We start from the raw sequence: 14,893 nt of genomic DNA on the forward strand, positions 1-14,893 counted from the left end.
AGAGAGAGAGAGAGAGAGAGTGTGTGTGTGTCTTGGTGTTGCGCTGTGGGTTAATTTGCGCCAGACTGCAAAGCCTTTTGAACTGCAAGGTCGGTGGATCAAGCTTACCAGCTGCTCCCTGGAAACCCTATACAAGGTCACTATGGGTCGGAACCAACTCGACGGCACTTAACAACAACAACAACAACACATATATTAGCACATTGTTACTAATTATCATTAGTAACAAAGCTAATTCCTTGATACTGTTTCATAGTCAGGTCTACATTCAGATATCCCAATTGTGACAAATGGGCTTTTATAGTTTCTTTGAGTTGGAGTCTAAACAAGATCCACACATTGTTTGGTTATATGCTTCTTTTTCTGTGGCAGTAAATGTCTTGCTTGTTTCATTCTGCTGTTGTTACCTAGTGATATTTAACATGTCCTCTGTTCTGTGAATTTCCTGTCAATTGTTTTAAGGCTAGATTTGATTTGGGTTGAATTTGGGGACCAGAAGACTTCTCAGGTGGTATTGTATTGAGTACTTTCTCTTGCATCATTAGCATGCTATCTGGTGTGACCCATTATAGATCCTGTCCAGATTGAACTGTGGGGTCAGGTGGGGTCTGACTGGAGCCATCACTGCCTTCCTGATATGATCTCAGGAATGTGGCTATTTGAGAACTTTCGGGCATTTCACCTCATCTTACGCCACATTGAAGACTACTTAAGGCAAAGAAGCTCATGGATTATTATTTCCCATTTGTAGGTCACAGTGGAGTTTTTTGTTACTAGTTTTCCAAGTAGCTTGGGCTGGTGTTAGCTGAGCCAGCATCCATCATTTGGTGGTGACTTTGTCTCCTTCCTGCCAGGTCTGTGAGAGAACGGGACAGTCACAGTCGGAAGAGCTCCAGCTTCTGTGATGCCTCCTCCAGTCCCTCCCTGCCCAGCCGAGCACTGCCCGCAGAGGAAGTGAGGAGCCAGGCTTCTGATGACAGCTCCCTGGGCAGGAGCGCCAACATCCTGATGATTCCACACTCCCACCTGCACCAGTACGAAGTCAGCAGCTCCCTGGGCTACACCAGCACTCGAGGTCAGAGTGTGAAGCCCAGGCTGAACTGGCATGGCTGGGGCAGCTACCTTTCTGGGGCAGGGTTGGGAGGTAGAGGGCAGTGATCAAGGCTGGGGTGTCAGGTCCACACCAGCATGTGAGTAGGAGGGTGTGCATTTCATTAGCTTTTGCTCCTTTTTTTATCCCATCCCTGTAACTGCACCTTTCCGTTACATGAATGAGAGCGTGTTTTATGCCTGGCGAGTAGCAGTTTGTTTATTTCTGTGCCATTTCCATTTGTGTCATCTTTCAAACAGCCTGTGTCTGAGATGACATTTTGAAGATTTCTCCTAGCAGTTCCCTGCTTTTCTTGTACTTCATTCGGCCCATCCAGCAGCACCTGAATTTATAGCATGCAGACCCTCTCCTGACTTTGTTTTAAAGTTTGTATTTTGACAATAATTTTGGATTCAGAGGAAGTTGCATAAAATGTGCAGGGAGGCCCTCTGCTCTGTTTTCTTCAATTGTGATATTGTGTGTTACTATAGCACAGCGTCAAAACCAGGAAATGAGCATGGGTGCAGTCCACAGAACCTATTCGATTTCACCAGTGTTACAAGTGTGCGCATGTGTATATTTCTGTGCAGTTTTAGTACCTGTGTGGATTCATGCAGCCATTACACATTGTAGATACAAGACTTTCTGTCACTGCACGGCTTCCTCATGCTACTCCTTATGGCCACTCCTTCCTACGCATCCCTTCTCCTCCATAGTTTGTTTATTTCAGGAATGTTATATAAATGGAAGCATAACCCTTCTTGACTTAACATCCACTTAGGAATGTTGTGTACACTCAACTGCCTCCTGTTCCCCTGGGAGGATTCCCAAAGGGCAGGGAAAGCATTCTGTGACTCAGCATGTTGATGGGAACACCATAGGCACCCAGGACTTCTGGGCTGGGCCACTTTCATCCCTTAGGTAGCACAGAGACCGAGCCAAAGGCCTGTGGAAACTTTGAGTGCAGAAAACCATTTTTTAAAATATAATAAGGAAATTCTAAAAGACAAAGTTGTTGTTGCTGTTAAGTGACATGGAGTTGGTTCCAACTCATTCATAGCAACCCTGTAGAGGGTTTCCTAGGAGTACCTGGAGAGTTTGAACCACCAACCTTGAGGTAAAACTGACCTTGCAGTCTAGTGCTTATCCTATAGTGCAGATACTTAATTAAATGGCTATACAATGCAACCTTATGCCATCAACATTTAGTTTAACATTCGAAAGCATTTTCATTTATTTGAAAATTTCTAGGCTAGCTTTTTCCCACTTTCAGATATTTAAAAATTTCCATAATAGTTAATCACATTTTCCTGAAAATATTCATAGAAGGGTCCAAAGCACAAGCTTTATTAGAACAAGTGTTACTGTGTGCCGTCAAGTCAGTTCCACTTCACAGTAACCCTGTATGGCAGAATAGAACTGGCCCACAGGGCTGCCTAGACTGAAATCTTTATAGGTCTTGTTTCCTGTGGAACAGCTGTGAGGTTTGAACTGTCAATCCTCTGGTTAGTAGCCATGTGCTTAGTCACTGCGCCACTAGGGTTCCTAAATCAAACATTAAAAATCCAAACAAACCTATTGCCATTGAGTTCATTCCAACTCATAACAATCCTGTAAGACAGAGTAGAACTGCACTATAAGGTTTCCTGTTGTTAAGTGCCATTAAGTTGATTCTGACCCGTAGCGACCCTGTATAGGGTTTCCAAGGAGCAGCTGGTGAGCTTGAACTGCCGACCTTGCAGTTCAAACGGCTTTGCAGTCTGGTGCATTAACCCACAATGCCACACCAGGACTCCATAAGATTTCCTAGGCTGTAATAACTTACGGAAGAAGATGACCACATCTTTTCTCCTTTGGAAGTGGCTTGTGGATCCCACCCACAGACCTTTTGTTTGCAGCTGAATGTTTAACCATGGCAAAAGCGGGACTCCTAAACCAAACATAACCCTATAAAAATTGGTAATTCTAAAAGCCAGATTTCCTCTTTGCTGCAGTGTTTTTTGTCCAAAGAGCTTTGACTATAGGTTCTTTTAAAAAAATTATCTCAGTTATATAATTGGTTTCATGCCTTTGAGTGATGTTTGGGAGTTATCGGAAAAGCCAAAAAGCAATTCACTGGAATACTGTAAAGCAACAATGGGATATTGTACCAGTCTTTAATTTCCTGTAAGAGCTCTGGCAGCTCAGTGGGTTAAGCATTGGGCTGCTAATCAAAAGCTTGGCAGTTAAAACCCACCAGCTGCTCCCCAGAAGAAAGATAGAGCAGTTTTCTTCCATAAAGATTTGTAGCCTTGGAAACCCTACGGAGCAGTTCTCCTCTATCCTATAGGAGTTACTATGAGTCTGAATTGATAGTAGAGTTGTTTTTGGTTTTAATTTAACTTTAATTGTATGTAAGGATTCTTCCCTCACCCAGCCAACCACCTACTCAACCAGTATCATGTAGAACTGTTTCTCCTCTCCCCTATGCACCCCGTATTTCTCCTCTCCTTGGTTTATAGCCCAAGAAGCGGCTGCCTTTATAATGATACAGGTGGGAATCATTGTCATACCACTTTATCCCTTAGTCCTAGTTCTTATCCTGTAGAAAGTTTATACTTTTTAAATTGGACTTTCTCCTTATATTTTCATGATAAGTAACTAGACCCTACTCTTGGATTTGGTAAATCAGAGCTTACATTCACTAACTAATAGTGAGAACTCTAACTTTCATAGCGAACCCCATGTTCTCTTCCTGCACTAAGAGCAGCTTGAGAAATTACATCTTACTCTATACCAGGTTCTGTGGTAGGCACAGGGAAGATAGTGGTGGACAACACAACTTCCCAATAGCAGAGAGCTGGCACTAGTTGGATCTGTTTTCTAGTTTAGGTGGTTGCTTAGTGAATTTGGGATGCACACAAAGGAAGTGTATTATCAGGTCTCTGATACCCTCAGTTTATGGAGCTTACTGTCTCCATTTCCACAATAGGGACCTATGTGTCATAGGACAGGATAGGTTGAATCATTCCCACAATAGGGACCTATTTGCCATAGGACAGGACAGGTTGAATCAAAATATTATGTTGCCTGCTTGCTTAGTCAAGACTTGTTGCATCTTTTTCCCCCAAGGTTCTTTTTTCAAAAACAGAAATTAAAACAGCATTCTGTTTCATATTTATGTCCATGTGAGTCATTGGGAGAGGGAGCCAGATCCACCTCATCATTCTGAGCCCCAAGCTCCTTCCATCCTAGGATGCCTTGTCCGCCAGCACTGGTCTCCAACACCATCACAGAAGGGCAAGAGAGAATGGAGCTCCTGCATGAGTTTGTTTATGGTCCAAGCCTAGATTTGGAGCTGATCATTTGCACTGGTGTTATCATAGGCCAGAACTCAATTACATGGCCCCAGACAAAGACATATCCAGGAGGAAAAGCAAGTGGGTTTAGTAAACATAAAGAAGTGTCTCTTCCACAGTTTGCCCTTCTGTGGACCAAATATTAGTTTTCACTCTTCCTCCCATAATGAGAAGGAAAGAAGTTCATGCTTCGGTAATTGCATCCAGCTCAAAGTCCAGAGTCTTCAGGTATCTGTGGCCTTCCTCATTAGATTTGGATGTGTCATCATTAGGCAAATAATTTAGAAATTGGAATCCCTTCTCCCAAGCAAAGTAGTCTATTTCTTTATAGTTTGGTGGTTTTACTCATTTCGTTACTCCTAAGTATTTGTGATAGCCAAAATTCTTCTAAGTCTTGGTCTTACTCTCCCTAACCTGGTTTCATTATGCTATTCTCTGTACCTCAACTTCACAACAACAAGCAGATGTCCTGGAGCACATGATGGAGCCCCCACAGCGAGATTCCAGCGCCCCAGGGAGGTTCCACGTAGGCAGTGCAGAGTCCATGCTCCACGTTCGACCTGGTGGATATACACCCCAGCGAGCACTGATTAACCCCTTTGCCCCATCTCGAATGCCCATGAAGCTGACTTCCAACAGAAGACGCTGGATGCACACCTTCCCTGTGGGTAAGTTGGCTGCTGAGGAAAGAGTCTGGACAAGGAGCATCTAATCCTGGACATAAGCACCAGTCAGCCATGTGTCCTTGGTCAAGTAGCTCAACTTTGCTGAGCCTGTGTTGCCCCATCCACTGTACCTATCCCAGGAATGTTAGGTGGATCCTTGAAGACACACTTAGGAGTAGGCTTGGTAACTGGAATCAGTTGTGTGATTCTAAGGGCTTCCTTTTCTCTATTTGCCACTCAGTCATTTTTTGGTAAGACTAATGCCCCTTATTCTTGCTTGTTCTTTCCTTTCAGAGCTTTCTCTGGTTATTGATATTGTTGTCTTACTGACACAGAATTAACATGGTTTACTTTCAGGGGTCTTTGGCAACTGAAAAAAAAATCCTCCCCTCCCTCCATTTCCCTGTTCTTCCTAGCTCATCTTTTTGATCTGTCTTCTGTCCTGAAGGAGATGACATCGAGGTTTTATAAAGCTGTGGCTAAAATTAAACTTCAGCTTAATGGGCTATTACTGGGCTGGAAAGGAGCAAACACATTAAACTCCAGGGTTTTGTTAATGGAAACTATCCTGCTGGGTGCCTGGAAATTTCCAGTGATTTTCTTTTTGTATTTGCTGTCAGTCTTTAAAAGTTATATACTTGAACAATGAATCTGGTTCCTTTGGCTGTAGTTGGGGGTCCTTCCCAAACTCCCTTACATCTGCCATAATTAGTCTCACTGCATGTTTCTTTCTGGTGTCTCTTTTCTATTCTTTGTTACTCCTACTGACTCCCTTTCAATTCTCTTACAAGGCTTCTTCCATGACCTTCAATTCTTCTTCCTTCCCATCATGCACATGGTGACTAAAACAAGGTACTCCCATTTCTTTCACTGCTTACTTGGGTTCTCCCTCCTGCCTCCCTGGCCATCTAGTCACGATGGCCCTTCGTTCTTAGGTTCCCCAGCTTTCCATCCTCTTGTTCTCTTCCACAGAGACCCTTTTCTTGACCAGGCTTAGCTTGTGGTGTCCTGTACATATTTTTGACTCTTCTACATATATGATTTCACACATCATTTCTTCTACCTACAATTCCTTTCCCTTCAACCCCTGCTAATCTTGTCCAACAATCAGCTCTGAAAATCCTCTTCTTCTAATAAGCCTTTCTCAGTGACTGAATAACTCTGATTTGTCATCTCCTTGCACTCCTTTTTGCACTTATGAATCGTCTGCTTCTAAAAGTCATGGTTGTTACTATCATTCAGGTGCTTCATTCATTCTTTCCTTCTCCGTTAATTGGTGTGAACCCTCCTGGTGAGAGCCTTCGCCTCCAATTCATCTGTGTCTTCTCCATGGCATGGCAGTTAGACCTAGACCATTCTTAACAGACTTAACAGTATGACAAACATCAGAATGAATCCTCTGAGTCTGGAGAGGGGTCCTCTGGAACCAGAGGGTCCTGTGTATTATGTTCCTGGGTGCTGTTCTCATCTTTCAATCTCTCTAACACCTATGCCCAGAAATTATAGAGAAGGAAGATTGGAGTTAAGCATCCAGCACTAGCTGTTGGGTGGGAATGATGCTCAGTGGATCTTTGTCTGGGTAGGACCATCCGGAGAGGCCATCCAGATCCATCACCAGACTCGACAGAACATGGTGGAGCTGCAGGGCAGCGGGCAGAGGGACCCAATCCACTCCTCTGCAGAGCTGCTGGAGTTAGCGTATCGTGAAGCTGCCGGAAGGTGAGGCTGTGTCCAGGGCTCCAGGAGGTATCCCGAGAACACTTTCTGGCACTCAGAACCATGTGCAGAACAGACTGCTGGCAAAATGTCCTGCTGATAAGACTTGGAAAGACAGTTGAGATCAGACCTTCCTATTGCTAGTCATTATTAATTCATTCATTGGCAAAGTGCAAAGCACACAGCCTGGCTTTTTTTGCCTGAGTGTTACCTAAGCCCCACGTCAGGTTTATGTTGAAGTCAAATATGCTCAATAAGCCTCAAACATGGATTTCTTGAAAACTCCTGTCAAGGATGGAAATGAGAGGAAATGCTTTGACCATGGCATGCTGAGATAGGTACAGCTGGCTGTGTGTTTCGGGCAGCCTCTCTTTGGCTGCTGTTGTTTTGGCCATTGAGAAATGCCACTGTTGAGTTTAACAGACGTTAATACTAAAAGCTACATGGAAATCGTGAGCTGTGTTTATAGAAACAACTCTTTTGTGAAACCAGAGCTCTGAATGTGTTAGAAGGCATCCAAAGTGGGTTATATAGAAAAAGTCACTTAGGCTTTGACAAGCCTGGGCTCACTGTTTCTGGGATTGTTTGCAAAAAGCAATCTCTGAGCCCTTTTTCAGTTACCTTGACATCATACAGGATGGGTGAGGGATGAGGGCAGGATATGACCCTCTTTACCTCTTTTCAAGTACCTGTCATCCTCCTGTGGGTGTGTATAAGGAAGAGACATAGGACAGAAAGGGCAGGTGGTCTAGCAATGCAGTGGGCAAGCAACAGGGCGCCAGGACAGGAGGTGGTAACCACAAGAGGCCAGAACTGGTGCACCAAGCCCTGCAAACTGCTGGCTTTTTACAAGGATCCCAGTGACCAAACAGACCAGTTCTTGATAACAGCCCCCAGTGTACAGTGGGAGCAGGATGAAAACGGTGATGCTCTGCATTAAGCCAGGTGGCTGGGCTCTGTTCTCTGCAGGCACAGCACTTCCCGCCAGCCTGGTGACAGCAGGTCCTTCTTGAACTTCAGTGGAACAGAAGAGCTTTCTGTCAGCCTGCTTAGCAACAGTGGTGCAGGTAACCAATCCGAGAGGTAATAGAGTTGGGAGACTCAGAGCAGGCGCACATCTAAGAACGACATGAGAACCAGAAAGCAGGGCCATGCCTATTTTGGGATCACTTCAGCCACAATCTTGGGTGGCCCATTTAGAAGCAGTGCTGTATAATGCATGGAATTAGAAATGGGCTGCACAGTACATTTTTAACCTAGAACATGTTGGTCAAGTCACATTTGTCATCTTTGTCAGCAAGTCACGATGGAGGGCTACTTATGGGCTGGGTGTGGGGGTGACACTGGGGATGGAATAGGAGTGGTCTCTAACTTCAGAGGTGCTTTCAGCTGGTGCCAGGGGCAGCCCATAGACAGGTGAGACCCAATAGCAGTGTGGTTCTGGCTATGAAGTCAGAAAACAGAAGGCTGACAAGAGTTGCTTCGAGAAGTGGGCAGGCATCTCAGAGGGTGAGCATCCAGGTGGAGGTACCGGAGAAAGCATAAACTTATATTAATAAATGCTTCATGCTTGCTGCAGGCACTTTTAGTTCTTCGATCACATCTAGTCATTCCAGTAGGGTATAAGTTGCCATTATTTTGCACGTGTGGCAACTTCGTACCCAGAGATGTAGAAATATGAAACTAATTTCTCAAGTCAGTTGCCTGCTGTCCTGACTTGGACTATCAAAACAGTATATTTATTTTAGAACTTCCCTGCAGTGAATTCACTCTTTTTGGTCCCTCATCTGTCAGCACTATTCAGGGTGACTTTAAGAGTACAGTTCGGATGTATGCAGGCAGATTCTGCAGCGTTTCCATGAGTAGGTATTCTACAAAATGAGCATGGAAAACAGTAAAACTGGGTGGGTGGGTGGGTGGGAATGGGGCCACTGCTTTCTACTTTAGTGTTCTGTAAGCGAACTGTTCTTGTTTTTCCTGTCTTAGTACCTAGTAAGCTGCTATTCTAAAACTTAAGGAAGGCGTAGTGAAAATGAAGTTGTAGGAAACTGGTTAAGTTTCCCTTCATTCATTGACAGATTCATCTGATAATATTCCTAAGTCCTGTGGTTAAGGATTGGGTACTAGGTTGGCAGTAAGAGAATTCTGAAAGGATTCTAATTTTATTCATTCATTCATTCATTTTAAATGGAGAAAATGGAAAAAAAAAAAATGGGGGGGTGAGTACGATACTTTGTGCCCTAGCCCACAGAGTGTTGAATATGTTACCTGGCTGCAAGACTCTTTTAGATTGTATGTTGAGTATTATCAAAAAAATGTTTTTATTGCTTTGCTAAACCAAGGAACTATTTTGTTAGGAATCCAGAGTTTGAGCTTCCCAGGTGGTTTCCGGTAGAGTTGCATCGAAGATGGTTATTCTGGGGCTTGCTGGACTACACACTGAGCTGGTTTCATTGGTGTCTGAAACAAAACAAAAACAAATGAAAAGAAAACCTGTTGCCCTCTAGTCCAGTCCTTTTCCGTTACTCTTTAGGGTAGAGTAGAACCGTTCCATAAGATTCCTAAAGCTGTAATCTTTATGACAGCACACTGCCTCAGCTTTCTCTTGGGAAGTGGCTAGTGGATTGCAACTGGTGACCTTTTGTTTAGCTGCCAGCCACTCAACCAGTGAGCCACTAGGGTGCCTAGAAGCTGGAAAATGACCACTTCAGATGGTTGCAGTACTGGGAGCAACCTAGGATAGTTCTGGAGTGTCTCCGGGCCTAGGGTCACTTCGGTAGACCAAACGATTGCCCAAAAAGTGAGTCTTTTGGAATTTTCAAATCTATTCTGGGGAAAAGAGGGAGGTTTTAAAGGTTTGGGATGGCTGTGGAAGATCTCCAAACTTTTGATGACATCGGTTCTCTGTGCTAAGAGTTCCTGTGGCACACGCTCAGAAAGCATTTGCCCACACCTGGATATCTGGTTCAGTCTTTTCCTTCTTGAGCTCCCGAGCTGTAGACTCATTTACCTGGTGGCCCACTCTGCTTGAATGACCCCCAAGTACTTTATCCTTATTGACAATGCAAGTACTGGATCCTTACTGACAATGCAACTTATGTCTTGTTTCCCAAACCCACTCTTTCTCTCTGTTTCCTGTTTCTTGGTTCATTGGTAGCTCATCTCCATTCTTACTGCCACTGCTTTTGTTTATACCCCTCTTATTTCTCACCAGGATTATTACAGCAGCCTTAGTGTTCCCACTCTGTTCTTGTCTTCCTTGATATCACCGATGAGAGATTTCCAAATATAAGTTTCTTCCCCCATGTAAAACCTGAAGTGGTCTCCTGTGGATCTTAATGCTGGATGTCATCTGGTTGCTGGCTGTCTCTGTATCTTCATCTGTCTCCACTCTTTTTGCCCGTGGAAAGAGAGCAGGTGCTAAATCCTAGGATGTGAGTCCTGACTCTGCCGCTAACTAGCTGTGAGATCTTGGGGTCAGTTACTAACCTCCGTGTATCATAGTTTCTTTATCTGTGAGACTTGTTATGAGGATTAAATGTGGTGATCCACAAAATGTGCTGAGAAAAGTGCCTGGTACCCATATTAAATGTTCAACAAATGGTAACTGTCACTGTTGTTGTTATCGTTGGATGAGTATATTTCATATTCCAACCATTGCTTATTGTTCCTCAAGGAATTGTCTCCTTATGTGCCTTTCCACAGACTAGCCACTCTGTGTGGAAGATGCTGCTTTCCTGTCGTCACCTCCTTTGTCTGCCTGACAGATGTCAACTAGGTTTTTATGATTCAGATTGAACAATACTTTGGTGGTTCCCATCTCTTCCCCATGCCCTCCCAGGGGATGCGTCCACATAGCTCCACATGCATAATTCAGTTATGCAACTTGGCACAGCATGAGCCCACTATTCCAGTGTCTGTCTCTCCTCTAAACTGAAGGTACTTACCTTTAGTCGCCTTCTGCCTAGAATTGTGTAGTACTTTTATTGACAAATACACCAAGCTGCTGTATGCAGACAGCATTTGAATGACCCACAAAATTAATCTGTTTAATTGGTATGCAAGTATTCAATTATATAAATATGTCTTATAGACGGTATGGATTTCTTGGGCAGTCTTTCTAGTCATGGTGCTATAATTAAGCAGCAACATCCTTACCCTTGCCTAGGTCTCCTATGACAGGTATATGTTTTTATAGGGTTATCAGGATGTAGTCTGTAGTAATCCTCACATGGGAAATAAATTTCCATTTGGGGGCCTGTGCTATGTGATCAATTATGTTAACCAGCCACAGAAAGTAAGTAGATAAAACCATTGTGTTTTTCATTGCCACATATAACATCTGATTAATGAACCCATCTTGTCAGACCTGTCTTCAGGATATACCCAGAATTTGGCCATATTTCATCACCTCCACCAGCCCTACTATCATCTTTTACCTGGATTGTCACAGTAACCTGCTGACTGGTCTCTTGGTTTGCTCCTTTGCCGTCCCATATGGTTTATTCTTAACATAGCAATTCAGAGTTCAGAGTGCTTATTCTAAAATAGGACTCAGATCATGAAGTCTGTACAAAACCCTCTAAGGGATTCCTATCTTATTCTGAGTAGAAGCCAAAGGCATTGCCATGGCCAGCAAGCCCCCTGTGCCATGTGGCTCCTCATTACTTCCAAACCTTGTCTCCTGTTCTCTTCTCTCATTTCACTCGAGCATAAAGATTTTTAAAAATACTAAATAGGAATGAAGGAAATGGTAAGAAAATCCATAAACAAAATGAAGTCAGCTCAAAATTATATGGAACAAAGAAATCAGCAGCACACATACAAAAAGCTTTCAACAGCAAAATGACGCTAAGTACATTCATACATACTGATCATTACACTGACGGTAAATGGATTAATTGCACCAGTCGATATAATTGTTGTTGTTGTTAAGTGACGTCGAGTCAGTCCTGACTCATAGTGACCCTATATAGGGTTTCAAACTGACTTTGCAGTCCAGTGCTTTTCCTACAATGCCGCACCAGAACTCCAGTCAATAGAATAGAAGAATGGATAAGAAAACATCAGTGTGCTGCCTATAAAAGACACATCTTAGACAAAAATAGAAAACATAAAAGGAGGGAAAAATGTATCAAGCTAATGGCAATCACAAAAAATGGCAATATTAAATTAGGATAAAATGGACTTTATGGCAAAAACAAGCATAAAAGACAAGGAAAGATGATATTATATGATAATTAAAGTCAATCAGTTAAGAACACATAGCCATGATAAATATCTAAGCACCTAATGAAAGAGCCCCAAAATACACAAACCAAAGTTTAACAGAATTGAAGAGAAATAGACAACTGTACAACAGTAGTTGTTGTTGTTTGCGGTCAGGTCAGTTCCAACTCATAGTGACTCTATATAGGGTTTGCGAGGAGTGACTTGTAGGTTTGAAACACCAAACTTTTGACTAGCAGTCCAGTGCGCATCCTACAGCACCACACCAGTAGGAGATTTTAATACACTTTTGATGAAAGCTAGAACAGCTAGAAAGAAACTCAACAAAGACACAGAACAACTAAACGCAATCAACCAACCAGACCTCATAGGAGTATCCAGCAACAGCTCAATATATATTATTTTCTGGCAGACATGGAACATTCCCCAGAATAGGAATATTCTCCAGAATAGACTGTATGTTAGACCACATAGCCAGCATCAGCAACATTTAAAACAGTGAACTACTACGACAAAGCATATACTCAGATTGCACTACTGTAATATTAGAAATCAACAGTAGGAAGCTGGAGGGGGGAAAAAATCAAATACATGGAAACCAAATAACCTGCTTAAAAACTACTGGATGATAGAAAAAATAAAAAATGAAATTTAAAAATTCCTGAATCAAATGAGAATGAAAACATCTTACCCCAAAACCTTTGGGCACAGCAAAAGCAGTGCTCATGGGGCAATGTATGGCAACAAGTGCACACATCCAAAAAGAAAACCAAAGTCAACACCATAACCTAACATTACCAATAGCTAGAAACACAGCAAAATAAACCTGTTGTTGTTGTTAAGTGCCGACAACTCAGTTCTGACCTATAACAACCCTGTATAGAGTTTCTGAGGAGCAGCTGGTGAGCTTGAACTGCTGACCTTGTGGTTCAAATGGACCTTGCAATCTAGTGAAAAATAAGCCTACAGTCACTAAAAGAAAGGAGAGAATAAAGATTAGAACAGAAATAAAAGAAGCTGAAAACAAAACAAAACAAAAAAAAAATCAACAAGACTAGAAATTGGTTCTTTGCAAGGATTAATAAAATCAACAAACCACTGACAAAATTAATTAAGGCTAAGAAGAAAATAGAAATACCATATGACCTAGCCATCCCATTACTAGATATATGCTCTTATGTAGACAATAAGAGCTGGGACACGAGTAGATGTATACACACACCATGTTCCTCCCAGCATTGTTCACAATAGCAGAAAGATGGGCGATAGCCTAAATGTCCATCAATGGAAGACTGGATGAATAAATTATGGTGCATCCACACTAAGTGAAATACTGTGCAATGTGAAAGGAAAGCAGTGAATCTACGAAAAACCTGATAACATGGATGAACCTGGAAGACATTTTACTAAGTGAAATTAGTTAATTGCAAAAGGACACTTACTGTACAAGATCACTATTATAAAAAGGAACATTTCTTTGGTAATTACCAGGTGTAGGAAGGGAAGAGGGTAAATTACTAATTGGAGGTGGTGGTTTTGTTGTTAACCTGCTGTAGAGTTGGTACCGGCTCATATCAAACCTGTATAGGGTTTGTGAGGAGCGGCTGGTGAGTTTGAACCACCAACCTTGAGGTTCAAACTGACCTTGAGGTCGAGTGATTATCCTATGATGCCACACTGGAGGATACAGGAGTCAAAGACAGAACAATAATAATATTTCAGAACAACAATAATAGACAAGTACATTCATAGACATGTAAGCTGAAGAGGTGTGGGATGAAAAATAGAACTATATCTACAAATACATATAGATTATGATATTTCTACAGATGTGTTTACCTTTGCTGCAAATATATCTGTGAATGTGGTAGAGCATCATACTGAGGGCAAAGTTATGACTACTTCTTAGTCATATTCAAACATATCAAGAGAATGGACCTGGGGACTCAGGACCACGGTCTCAGGGAACATTGGCACAACATAGTCTGCAAAATGTTCTAAATCCTAATTTGGTGAGTATAGACAAGAGTCTTAAAAGCTTGTGAGCAGGCATCTAAAGTGCAACTATTGGTCTCTCCCAGTCCAGAGCGAAGAAGAATGAAGAAAAATCAAAGATGCATGGAAACAAATAGCCTAAAAGGATTATTGGACCAAATGAACGTCAGACTCCACCATCAGACAAAACTGAGATGGTTTTGCCTATTCCTACTGACTGCTTTGAAAGTGATTACATTAGGAGGTCCTGGATAGAGCAGGAGAAAAAAGTGAAACAAAACTCAAAATCATAAAAAAGACCAGGCTTACTGGTGGAACTCCGAGGACTAGGACTTCTAGTCTCCCTTCAGGCCTGGAACTGAACTCAGCCCCACAGCTCATTTTTCAGTAAAACAATAGATCTGTAAGGTGAACAGTAACATGAGGGAGATATTCACACCTTAGAACAGTCAACCTTTTGATATCAAAAGGGCAGCATTTGCCCAAGGACAAACTTAAGAAGGGTTAGGAAAGAAAGAGGAATGGAAAGGAAAAACAAGAAGTAGGGTGAGGGGTGTTTCATGTGGGGACTGCAATCTGATTTTCCATTATTTTTAGTATGAATTTTCACCAAATTAACAATAAATTGAAAATAAAAATTTTAAAGCCCTAGCATGGAGTCATACATGAAGAATATCATACATGAAGAGAGCAAAAAGTCATTAAGAAGACAAGAAAGAAGGAGAAGATCAAGATGGATGTCAGAAGAGACTCTGAAACTTCCTCTCCAACGTAGAGAAGCCAAAGCAAATGGAAAAATTGAAGAGGTGCAAGAGCTGAACAGGAAATTTCAAAGATCAGCTCGAGAAGATAAAGCCAAA

General features: G+C 42.3%; 1 protein-coding gene across 6 annotated transcripts in view; it reads left to right on the forward strand.

The window, feature by feature from the left end:
* The window catches only part of DEPDC5 (DEP domain containing 5), a 151,484-nt gene that overhangs the window by 60,780 nt on the left and 75,811 nt on the right, over window positions 1-14,893 (forward strand). For 4 of the 6 annotated variants that reach the window (XM_006869282.1, XM_006869283.1, XM_006869284.1 and 1 more), the window contains exons 20-23: window positions 855-1,075; window positions 4,893-5,096; window positions 6,677-6,812; window positions 7,779-7,876. In XM_006869282.1, the coding sequence (XP_006869344.1) occupies window positions 855-1,075; window positions 4,893-5,096; window positions 6,677-6,812; window positions 7,779-7,876 (659 nt within the window). Of the gene's footprint in view, window positions 1-854; window positions 1,076-4,892; window positions 5,097-6,676; window positions 6,813-7,778; window positions 7,877-10,219; window positions 10,227-14,893 lie in introns of all 6 variants that reach the window. The other 2 variants (XM_006869287.1, XM_006869286.1) reach the window with 2 other exon arrangements.

Source organism: Chrysochloris asiatica, unplaced genomic scaffold, assembly GCF_000296735.1.
Source record: "Chrysochloris asiatica unplaced genomic scaffold, ChrAsi1.0 scaffold00128, whole genome shotgun sequence".
NCBI classification, from domain to species: Eukaryota; Metazoa; Chordata; class Mammalia; order Afrosoricida; family Chrysochloridae; genus Chrysochloris; species Chrysochloris asiatica.